General features: G+C 43.6%; 1 protein-coding gene across 2 annotated transcripts; it reads right to left on the reverse strand.

The window, feature by feature from the left end:
• Window positions 1–324: 324 nt before the first annotated feature.
• On the reverse strand, window positions 325–11,807 carry LOC119383422 (tubulin epsilon chain). 2 transcript variants are annotated; one of them, XM_037651541.2, is made up of 13 exons: window positions 11,560–11,807; window positions 11,318–11,404; window positions 11,144–11,223; window positions 10,638–10,706; window positions 10,057–10,172; window positions 8,778–8,899; window positions 8,116–8,182; window positions 7,656–7,776; window positions 6,396–6,547; window positions 5,012–5,152; window positions 4,406–4,546; window positions 2,457–2,631; window positions 325–685 (listed from the first exon to the last, which is right to left on the reverse strand). In XM_037651541.2, the coding sequence occupies exons 2-13, from the start codon at window positions 11,340–11,342 to the stop codon at window positions 530–532; spliced, it is 1,365 nt and encodes a 454-aa protein (XP_037507469.1). In that variant the 5' UTR covers window positions 11,343–11,404; window positions 11,560–11,807; the 3' UTR covers window positions 325–529. The 2 variants fall into 2 exon arrangements, with proteins under 2 accessions (XP_037507469.1, XP_037507468.1); XM_037651540.2 differs by having other exon boundaries at window positions 11,318–11,409.
• Window positions 11,808–12,038: the final 231 nt, after the last annotated feature.

A 12,038-nucleotide genomic window follows, 5' to 3' on the forward strand; every position in this document is an offset into this window, starting at 1 on the left:
GCGTATTTGTGACAAGGCAATCTAGACGTAGGTTAACATTAAAATTAATCTAACAAATGCATCATAGGGCATGTGTAGACGGCACGAATTCACTGGTATAAATAGTATAAAACAAGTGAGCATTTCCACTCGAATTCAGTACTGTAGTCCGATGCAATGTCCATATAAAAGGGCAACTTATCTAATGCCTATTTTATCATTTTACAAAACTGTTGCATATTTGATGCTACTAAATGGTGCATTGAATAAGTTTTACTTGGCACTAATGCACACAGATAGTACCTAAACGAACTAATACTACTCTTTTTTTTTTTTCTGCCAAACAACGTGTGCGTGATGTCAATACAAACAAGCACGCATTTGAAAAATGACGACCTTAGGTGTAAATTTGTTTTGATTTCAATCAATGATGGTCAATAGGTATTGCACGAGAGATGGCAATGGTATAAAAACGCAAGTACTAGCAGTATAAAATCCTTGGCACCCAACTAAACTGCTCAGTACTGCTACTATAAAGGCACGTTTAGGTTTACAGTGAAACTTTGATCCTGGGAATAGCTAGCTTGCTGAAGTCGGTGCCTTCCATGGATCGGTACGAAGCTGACAGTTCGGCTAAGCTAGCCAGGGCCTCTTGGAAGTGAGATTCCTCCATGGAAGGCACTTGTAGGAAGTGGTGCATGTGTGCCTGTAAAGCAAGGCAATGATTTATAATTGCAAGTGAGGCACTAACTCTAGCCAAACCTTGCAGGTGTTAATTAACAACACTCAACATATAATCATTAGTGTTTAATTTCGATAGCTCCAAATTCTCATGTGAGCATGGAGAATGATGCAAAGGATATGACTCGTGTTTTTTTTATATCATAGAGTGAGTCGTCAGTTGTGGAAAGAATTGGAAACAAATTACTTCACTAATCTGTGCATTAGCTTTTTAATCGGTTTCATTTCGCCGCCATTTGCAGAAATTTACTCATAACATAGCCACATGCTGTAATCTTCCCTAATCTGGAGTGGTCTTTGGGCTTAGTGGTATTCATTAGCCTCGCGTTATAACCCGCACAAATACAGAAAAGTTGGAGCTAGCGTCAACAAAAAAATTACACCATCTCCCGCTAAAGGGGACCAGGAGACGATGCGAAGCTGGTGCACTTGCACGATCGCGTTCCGTTGGCGTTCGTTGGGCATGCTACCGACCTCGCGTCGTTTAACGCGAAGAGGAACACTACGCGCGTCGTGTCTTCCCTCGAGCATGGCCATTAATTCTCACAGGGCGAGCGGGGAACGCGATCGACAGGCGCGCGAGAGGGGGGCAGCGTAGGAGAGGGAGGGGGAGGGGACGCGCATGCGCTGGCGCTCCTCGCGGCGTTGCGCAGGAGAGAATTTCGGCATGTCGAGCCCGCATTTCAGAGGAGTCAACCGAAGCAAGCGCTGGACTGAACGCGCGCAGCGCTCTACCACTTGAAGGAGATGAGACTAGAGGAGGAGAGTAGCGCATGCGCCGCGAGAGCAGAAGCGAGAACGCAGGAGAAGCGCAAGCAGGTGCTGGGAGAGAAGTGGAGAGAGTAACGCGCAGCTGTTGGAGAGGGAAGGAGGAGAGTTGCACATGTGTAGCGTGAGTGCGGACGCCAAGGCCAACGCCGCGGGACATACCACCGAGCCCAAGAGATGTTTCGCATCTAAAAAACTCGAATTCCGGTGTGCAAAGGTGGCTTCACGGCAGTGCTTTACAGCTATGCAGGGAAGATAGATTCACGGCAATACGCGGGGATCATTCTTGAGAAAATTTTTTGCGAATCGTTGGTGAGGGTGCGAGTTGCACGCGAGAATGCTGATGTACAGTGACTGCGGTGAATATTCAAACAAATTAAACATCGCTGGTTATGACAGGTTGGTACGAACACTATAATGCAGAATGCCACAGCATTGGCACGGGACAAAGAAGTAAAAGTTAAGCACATAAACTTTACACAACAGCATTATGACATGATTTTATGGGAACCTGTCGTGCCCTAAGAAGTCCATTCTGGCCTTAAAGAATTTTGCCAGTTTTCTTTGTTTTTTCCGCATGTGCTTTTAGCACACACATGCTCATATATGTGTGTGTGCATATATGCAGGGTGTTTCACCTAGCTTGTGCCAACTTTACTTTTTAATTTAGCGCACTCTAAATAAAAGTCTGGAAGAAAATTAAGCAGGGCAGCCATCTTAGCATAGACAAAATAATGCGATGTTGCTGAACAAATTACATCTTTTCTACTGACTATTTTTCATTAGAGTTACTATTTTAAAGGTTATTTAAAGCAATCTTTGTTAATTACCCAGCTTATCGGATTGGCAGTTATCTTAGCATGGATGAAATATTCCGACGTTTCAGATATCTTTTGCACATGTGTTTGTTTTTGTAATACTAGGCGCAAGTCAGCTGAAACACCCTGTACATACAGCTTTATACTTGCCTTGCGATTGTACAGCTTGAGGAATCCCGACCTGAGTCGGCATAGAACACGATGGAAGGAGCTGGTGTTGCAAAGGGTCAGCAGGGAGTACGGTTGCTGCACTGGCGCTGCAGAGCACAGGCCTGTCTTCCAGCCATCCTGGTTCCAGTGAACAAACTTGAGGCCTCCTCGCAATCTGCACACAGGCAAAAAAGTTGAAATGCAACGAGCTCGCCTGCCAACCTTAAAATGTGGAAAGTACTATTACAGTCGAATACAGAAAGATATTACTAGGTGCCACTGTTACTACTGCAACTACAGTCAAATGCCCATTTTTCGGACCTGTTTGAAAATTCGGACGCTTTCGCGGCACCGTCACAATCCTCATAGGCGTCAATGTATAGGAACGCCTGAAATTTCGGACGCTGAAACTCTTCGGCATCCAATTTTTCGGACCCAAACCGCTGTTCCGAAACGGCATTAATTGAAGCCCCCACCTCTGCCGCGTCTATCATCTCGCAGGTTCGAACCAACGCTTTCGCGAGTCGATCTGTTTGCGGTCGTAGCAGTGTCCGAAAGTCAGCTTTGCTGCAATGCCAAAGTGTTGTGGGGTGAAGCAGACCGATAATTCGAAGGGGCCATAATTATGGCGCTTTGCGGCGATGTCTTTCCGGATGAGCAGCGGAAACGCACGGAGATATGATGGCAGCAGGCGGCACACGCACCAGTACGACTTAATCGCTGATAACCCTTTATGATAAGCATCTTCAGTTAACTGCGCGCTAGTGCATGTGGCCGAGCACAGCTGTGAGCGTACCGCACGCTTTTAATAGGCGACAACCCAAACGCGTCGCGCCGCCGTTCATGTTGCTTCTTTGTGCGAGACCGCTAAGTGCGCCACACTACTGACGCGATGCCCTCACGAACGAAAGCAGCTCCTCATCGCTGCGCCCGTGTGCGGTCAGGAATCAACGTTTATAGAACCAGGAATGGAGTGGGCATCACGAACACTTTCACGGCAAACGCGTGCGTACGCGATGAAGGAAGCGCCCCAGCTAGGGCAGCGTCAGCTTAGTAGGCGACGTGCTGCACACAACTAGGTACGTTTGTCTTTACGCCGCAGTAAGTGTCGGCGGACATTTTCGTACAGTAGCGCTTCGTTTACGTGCGCACAAGCATCGGGCAAAGCCGGAGGAGTCGTCCGCTCTTCCGTCACAGCCTTAGTGTTCCGAGTCATCGTTTCCAAACGCTCCATACGAGAGAGCCGTAATTTTTTCCGCGCTTTGCTAGTACCGGCAGCGCTCATCGCGAGACGCAAGTTTGCGATTGGCGGTTGGCACGTAGTTACGCGGGGTTCGCGGCAGGTTCCGATTGTATTCACGAGAGCCTGGGCGCGAACCAAAATACCTGATAATTGTGTACTGGGTGGCATTAAAGCTATACCGGACTCAGCTGTGACAGTTTGACCGCTTGAGCAGAATAAAAAAGCATGAATTCGTTTTCTCCGGACTGCCCGATAATTCGGATGATTTCGCGGTCCCTAGGGGGTCCGAAGAATCGAAGCTTGACTTACTACTACTGCGATGTACTACTAAATACCACTACCACAACTACTATTTAATGGGATAGACTAAAGCACCTTGTTATACTGTAAAACTAATACCTTCTATTTTGGTACACCCTTAATTCATGACAGTTTTGCTACTGACAAGAATTTTAGACAAGAACTGTAGATGGAATGCTGAAAACAGAGCCGGCAGACTCGTGCTTGGGAGAGTGCTATATTCACAGAGTCACCGGAATAAATGTAAACACTGCACCATGTTGGGAAAACTTTACAATTCAACAAAACCTGCAGTGATATTATGCAAAAGTAACAGCTGAATGCATGTAAGACGGATGCGGCGTAGTGTTCTCCGACACTTCATACAGAGGTCCGACATAAACTAGTACAAAGCTTGTAGACTTGCCTCTCAAGGTTCCTGCGCATGTCAGCCATGCAGACATCACCTCTAGCCAGAAGGGCGCAGGACAGCATGGTTCCTTTCCTGATGTCACACTGCACTAGCTGGTGGTTTGGGCTCAGTGCATCCGTGAACATCTGGTCCAGCCTGAGTGTGAAAGAAAACGCCACGCTATATTTTTTCATCCTCACTTAAACATGCAAAAACTACGCACAACATATGTTGAACAGTTGCCACAAATTTATGAAGTTTTAAGACAGTATGTTTACGCGAATCACCGGGACATAACTGTACAGAAGCGACAGTTTGATAATGGTGACTGACGAAGTCTGATTCTCCAGCAGGCATTATCCCTTTCCGTGTCGTTAACGGTGGGGCTTGTCTGGGCGTTTCTGGTAAAAAATTATTAATAACAATTCCCAGCTTGTCGATGGCACTTCTCCTAATCATGCGCTGCCAAGAATGAGCTGGCTCACATATGACTGCAATATTAGTAAATTAGTGAGGCAGAATGTTCCTTGCAAAATGGCCAAGATTTCCCAATCAAGAAAGCGCTAAGTCAACGCTAACTATTGAGCTGCCTGCCTTTCAGTAAACAAATGCAAGGCACACCTGCGAGCTGGTAGGTTGACATCCAGAAGCGAGTACAGTGGTGTGATGCTGGACACCAGGAAATGCAGCTTGGGATAAGGCACCAGGTTGGTGCAAACATCGTTCATGTCCACGTTGAGCGAGCCCGAAAAACGTGCCGAACTGCAAGTGCAGGCAATGCCATATTACATGCACTACACAAGTTCACTGATGCTGGCATGCAGCAGGCCCTAAAAGGCCAACTAAAACAATCAGACCACATATAAAACATAGTTTGAGATAGTGTAGATACAGAGGACCGTCCGCACAGAACTTGACCTTTAAGATAAAAATCTGAATACATTAATACACAAGAAAACCATACCATTACAAGTTCCGTGGCTTTGCCAAGATTGCTTCTGTACTGCTCGCTCATAAGAAATTTACTCAAAGGAAAATTTTGTTGCAGGTGGCCTTTAATGCATCAACTATATAGTATTAACACCCAAACTTCTAAAACCCAACAGTTTAATTGCATCTTGTGCAACCAAGATACAAAAGGGTGACACTTATTGTGTCGAGGACAAACACAGAGTAATACACTTGCATTTCTTTCTCCTTTGACAGCTTGTTGTTAAAGGTGTTGAAATATAAGGTGTGCAGGATACCAGAGATGCCTAAACAAAAGATATAAGCACTGCATGTACCGGGAGGAAAATTTTCATTGTCCCAGCAAGGAAGTAGGCATCTGAATTAGCGATGATCTAGAATAGAGATCTGAAGTCTGATTGTTGTTTGTGGCCACAATGTTCGCGCTACCCTGGTCGGTGGGATGGCCTGCCCGTGCATAACGTTTGGAAATGGTACCAGGAGGTATTTGTACAGTGATACTAGCTGCACATTAATAGAAGTTTATTACCAACATTTTGCATGCACTGTAGCAGCATGCCTGATTACTACGATCCTAAAGGTAGAACCGATGCGGGGAGAAAGCACGCACCCACAAACCATTGCACCGTGTCACGTGGCACGTTTGCTATGCATTCAATTGCAGCTTTGCACTGTGTGAGCCGTTGCGCCGTCATCGCCAATTTGAAGATGGCTGTCACTGTTCTGGGTGGCACTTGCAAAATTATGCAACACTGTTGCATTGTTTTGTCAGATTCCGTCTATTTCGCAGCATCACTCGCAGTGCTGCCACAAAAATGACATGTCCCACCTTGGCAATGACACGTCTGCCACTTTTAGTTGTGCGCCGTTATTCGCAGAGGAGTTACCAACAGGTACCCCATTTTGCATCTGCTTTTGAGAGGCCTCAGCATCGCTTTAACATACTAGCAGCGTTTCTCAAAAGGAAAGTTCCCTAGGGATGCTTCCCAAGTGAAAAGGAAGACAAGAGACATTTGAGAGAAATAATTATTCATACCTTGTCATATGGATCAAGAGGTTGGCCACAATGTTGTTCATTTGATCGAAAGGTCTCGCTTTCTGTCCTAGGATGCTGCTTGCACTACTTGCAATAGTCTGCTTAATACTTGCCCCACCTTTGGCGACACGATCACAGATACCAATCAGTGCCTGCGATAAACCACGGCACAGGCCCTCAACAAACAAATACTGACAGATAGCACGTGATCAAATGTCTATTATAAAGCAAAACAGACTGATAGAGGGAAAACTGTGCTGAAGTACAAATACTGTTACGATATAAAAATGCGATTGATATAAATAAATCCTTTTTTTTCTTTTTCAGCAGCACCACATCACACAATGTACTTTGACAAGATTTAGATGCGACAATTAGCTCTCACAAGCTAAACAAAAAATATTCAGCAATAAAGATCATCAGAACACATAAAAAAAATTAACATTTTCTTGGCAATATTCATTTCATCTGGAAAGCCCTAATTTAAAAACTTTTTCAGTTACAGAAGCAAAATCTACCTAATCATTTCAAGAATTTTCCTTTTCGTAGAGTATTGGTGTCAAAAACAGCAAAAGCAGGTACTAAACTGCCGCATTACCATTTAATGGTATAATTAAATTCAGCTGCTACTGAAATTTCTATGTTCCATCATACTGCTTTAGAACATGTACATTCAATAGTCAATTTCCTAGCCATGCAAGAATGATTAAATGCAATCCTTAACCAAACAAAACAATTAAAAATATGCTACCCTCCAACAAGTACAGCATGCAATCTAGGTTTCATCATGAAAACTTATTCTCATTATGTTTTACAATTGCTTAAATAAGTTCAGTATTTTCATTAAAGATTTGTTACAAGTGGGAGATCACCCTTCAAAAACAGCAGCCTACACGGATGACACATAGCTTACGCAAGAAATAAATGTTAAACATCCACCAGTATACGAAACCCACATTAAAATTCAGAAACCAATTTCAAGATTTGCACTGAATTTTCAATGAGGCCAATTTTAGTTTGCATGGCAAAATGAGTATTGCAACACTATCTTATAGATTCACACACTGTAGCATTATCTGCAGATAGACAAGAGCATGGCACAGCTGCACACTGTTGCCAGATTTTGTTCAATCACAAATTCTAAATGAGCTCTAGGACAGGCACAATCGTCAAAAGTTATGACAAACTTATGGCAGGGAGCTTTTTTTTTTTGTGCCTTCTTACCCCGAATCAACAGTTGAACTCAATTCCATAGCTTACCTCATTTTCGGCTGGACAGGAAAAGTTTGCAAACCGTGCAATCTTCTCAAGGGCAAATACTGTGTTGTATGGAGACGTCACAACGTCGTCCACGGCAGAGGGGAGCACCGGTACGCAGAACCTGGTTCAATAAGTGTGTACGAGTGGATTACATATCCTATCTGCGCATGTTAATGCAAGAGAAGAAAAGAAAACGTCACAAGACAAAACTGAATACGCAACTTTTGGAGAAATTCGCTTATTTATACACATCAAAATTAGAATAATTAGGTTTGCTTTGTTTTGAATTACTACGATGCCGTGAAAATCATAAGCATTCTAATACAAAGTACTTCTAAAATGCTTGCTCGGATGCAAGTCAGCTGCCGACATCTCTGATGTCATGTGATCAAAAACCTAAAAATGAAAGACTTGGTGAGCGTAACTTTCCTAAGATTCGCCGTGTTAAATGATTTCATACCTAAAGACCTTGGGAAATTCTTCGCTTAGCATTTCAAGAACAGCAGTTCCCAAGCCAGAACCAGTACCTGAAAAAAAAGAAAAAAAAAAGTTGATCACTCCACAATACCAAGTTAATAGAATCCTCAGAAAAAAGAATCAACAGGGGCTTTATATTTGTTGGATGCCATACATTTTCATCGACCAATGCTAACCATAGAAAGTATTAAATATTCATTGGTGATATAAGTAAAAACAAAACACTTCCACACGCTTTTTGCGACTGATCAAACTGATCATGTACACTGATGTGAGTGTTTACATTACCTTCAAAATAAGATTATTGAACTGTTATTGCTGCCTTGTTTTCATTGAAATGTTTACAGCAAAATGGTATTTGCTTTAAGTTATTCAGCACAGCATTTGGCACCTTTGCTTGCTTGGTTCATTCGACAATAATGGGAAGCCACTACCATAATTGCATGTTACCCTTTCCTTGCAGAAGCAAGCTGCTATTACAAAGAGGTGAACGGCGTTAGCTGTCAATCAGCGTCTACGTAATGTCAGAATGAGCGTGACATTTAGGTAACAGTGAAATGTTTTACAAGTTGATTAATATGGACACACTTCATTGTTATGAGCGCACCCAAGTGGCTGCGAAGAGAGTGCACGGAAGAGACTTACCACCACCCAGGGAGTGGAGGAGGAAAAACGTCTGTAGACAACTACAATGTTCGGCTTCCTTTCTGATGTGTTCTGCTATTTTTTCCCGATATTTTGCGCCGTACTCGTGAAAGCCAACAGCCCTGAAACAAGAAATGTTAGGAGCAAGGATGAGGCCTGCGCATGATACCTAAACACTACTCTAACATGGTATCATGCAAATACTAGTACCTCCACATTAAATTATGGTGTTTTACGTGCCAAAACCATAATCATATTATGAGGCCCACCGTACCGAAGGACTCTGGATTACTTTGAGCACATAGAGTTCTTTAACATGCACCTAAATCTAAGTACACTAGCACTTTTGTGTTTCGCGCTCATGGAAATGCAGCTGCTATGGCAGAGATTGAACCCACAACTACAACAGTGCAATGCAATAATCACTAAGCTAATAACCACTGCACGCCGACCTGTCAGGTGGGGCGAGAGAAAGCAAGAGCAAGAGAAAGGTGGGGCAAGAGAAAGCTTCTCGAGTCGTGGTTCATCCGCCGTGACAGGTCGGCGTGCAACAGCAACCGTGGCCCCCTACCGGATGTGTACAGAGACATACGAGACTAGAAATAGACTGGGTTACCTTCGCTCATTCGGTGCCAGTTCATACTGAAGATGCCACCCGCATAGGTGGCGAAACGTCTGTGTAGTTTTTTTTGTTATATTTTGTTGCGTTAAGTCGGAGTATCTATTTTAATCATAGGCATTTCTGTGGATCAACTTTCTTAAAAAGAAAGTATAAGCACTGGTAATTAAAACAAAGTTGAGCTTCACAATACAAATTTTGTAAATTATTACTTTCTATGGTGAAAAACAATGTATTATGGCAAATAAAGCACTTTCTTTTTTAAGTACATCTATGGGTTGGAAGCAGCAGTGTTTTTTAAATGTAGTATATAACACTAAAATTCCTTTGGAGCTGCAACATGATCATTTTTCCTAGTATTTCTTATAGATACTTATGAGTACTTTGCAAATGCCCACTGTACATTGATAATGAAATTTCTTCATTATAACGTCCAGTGACCTAAAATGCTGCTAGGGTTATGAGAGATGCTATAGTGGGGAGCTTAGTACTAATTTCATCCATGCAGAATGCTCTGCTGTGCACCCAAATCTAAAAGCGCGAACATTTTCACATTTCCATCAGAATGTGGTTGTTAAGGTCGGGAACAGAACCTTTTGATCAATAGCACATTGCAACATAAAAAGCGCCAGTGTGAGTTGTGAGCATGATTTTTCTCACCAGTTATTTCCAGAGCCAGAGACGTCTGTCACAAACTGATGGTTGCTCAGCATACCTCCAAGACGCGTTCGCCGGATGGAATTAATCACACCCTCCTCCATGTCTACCATGACCGCCTTTTGTTGTTGAGGGAAAAAACAAAAAACAAGAACACATCATGGTCAAGTTTCTAGTCACATGACTCCAGAGCTCTTTGACTATGCTTTAGTTCGACTGTCCATTCTTTAGCTGTGTATTGCTGTTTTGGAACACATGCGTGATAGGAAGAAGCAGGGAAGCATTAGCCCAAGAGGTGCTTGATATGTACCACATTAAGAAGAAAGACGATGGCTGTCTTCATGTTCCTTCCATATTCCTGCACGGAAGTGAATGTGAGTATTTTGATTCTGTTGTCAGATAGTGTTTTCACGTGCTGCACCTTTGTGTGCGCATCTTTGGTAAGCATATATATTGGGCTGGAAATAAAATTAGCTGAAAGTCTGGCACTCTTTTCTTTTTTATAAATTTTTTTACGTTGTGCCACAGGTGATGCCAAAAGACATTAATGCGAGATGTGCCATGTGGAAGTTGTTCCGACTTACCCTGGCCCTTAGCTCGTCTTTGCCATTCTGTGCCATGCGAAAAAAATTCCATACGGCCGTGTCGGTGGTCTGCAAAAACGCGCGCGAAATACGGTTATAACACTCTGAAACCTGAAAGCTACAAGATACATTGCTGCATTGAAGTTCGAACTTAGTGCCGCATTTCACTATTCATTACATCTAGTGGTCGCTTAACAAAGCCACCAAGTGTTCCGGGAAACAATATTTTATAATTAACCATTACAGCAACTGCGTAGCGTCATAACTCATACCAGTGTCACGTGATGCGATGCTGATCACGATTACGCTCGATCGGGATCGGATTTCTCCACAGCCATTGGCTACCTTCCGCAGCTTGCGTAAAGGAACCAATCACGATAAAGAAATCCGACCCGGATCAGCCCCGATCGCGATCAAACGTGGCCATGGGACACCGATGTCGAACGCTACACGACACATTCGTTCATGCGTTACATTACCCGTACGATACCAGAGTGATTTCTTACGCTTCGATCTTCGAGCAGCATGTGTTCGCGCAGCACTAGGTCCCAGAATCGACAGCCGATCTGATTCCCGCACTGGCCGACTGTAAAGTCAAGGTGCTTGTTTCAGTACTGGCAGCATATTGCGAATGACGGCAGTTCTGCGAGACAAGTCTTTCGAATGAAGGATTAGCCCACCTTGTACGACTATTGACTGCGTCATGCCGTAGTACTGCGGAGGCACAAACGCACGGGCGTGCGAATCGTTCGCACCGTGGCTTCTTCCTACCCTGCGTAACAAAATATCAGTGGGGCGCACGAGATATGAGATGACGTCTTTTTTCTACAACTCCGAATGCGCTACTGACTTCCTAAACAAAGCGATGATTTGTATGTAAAGAAAGGACTAATAGTCAACGTTAGTAAAAGAAAATACGCACCGGTAGAATTGTTAAAAAAACATGTATGTGGTCCATGGAACAATCTTTTCAGGGATTGCAGAGCAGCCCATCGGATGATCGTGAGAAGCGAGGAATAGATGGCACGCCTCCCATGTCATCACCTTATGAAAGTGACAAAAATTTTAATACGGGTGGAAAGTAACGACGGACTAGGATTCATAACAAGAGGGCATCGCAAACTCTGGCGAGTGCGGAAGCGCCATGACAGCCAATACCGGCTCGACAGCGTCATCGGTTGCTATGGAAACATCTCAAAAAGCCGCCTCTTTTTGGACGTTAGTGTCGCATTTCAGGCTTCTCTCTTATGCGCAAATATAATAAGAGTTCTTCTTGACTAAATCAACAAATTAAACTGAGTACTTGCAAAGTCAAGAAATTAATTAAAATTGCGCACTTACTTAGCATGACATAAAGTACGATCGTAAGATTATAAAGCAAGACATTTTCGAAGTGTAAAC

The sequence above is a fragment of the Rhipicephalus sanguineus genome, chromosome 2, assembly GCF_013339695.2.
Source record: "Rhipicephalus sanguineus isolate Rsan-2018 chromosome 2, BIME_Rsan_1.4, whole genome shotgun sequence".
NCBI classification, from domain to species: Eukaryota; Metazoa; Arthropoda; class Arachnida; order Ixodida; family Ixodidae; genus Rhipicephalus; species Rhipicephalus sanguineus.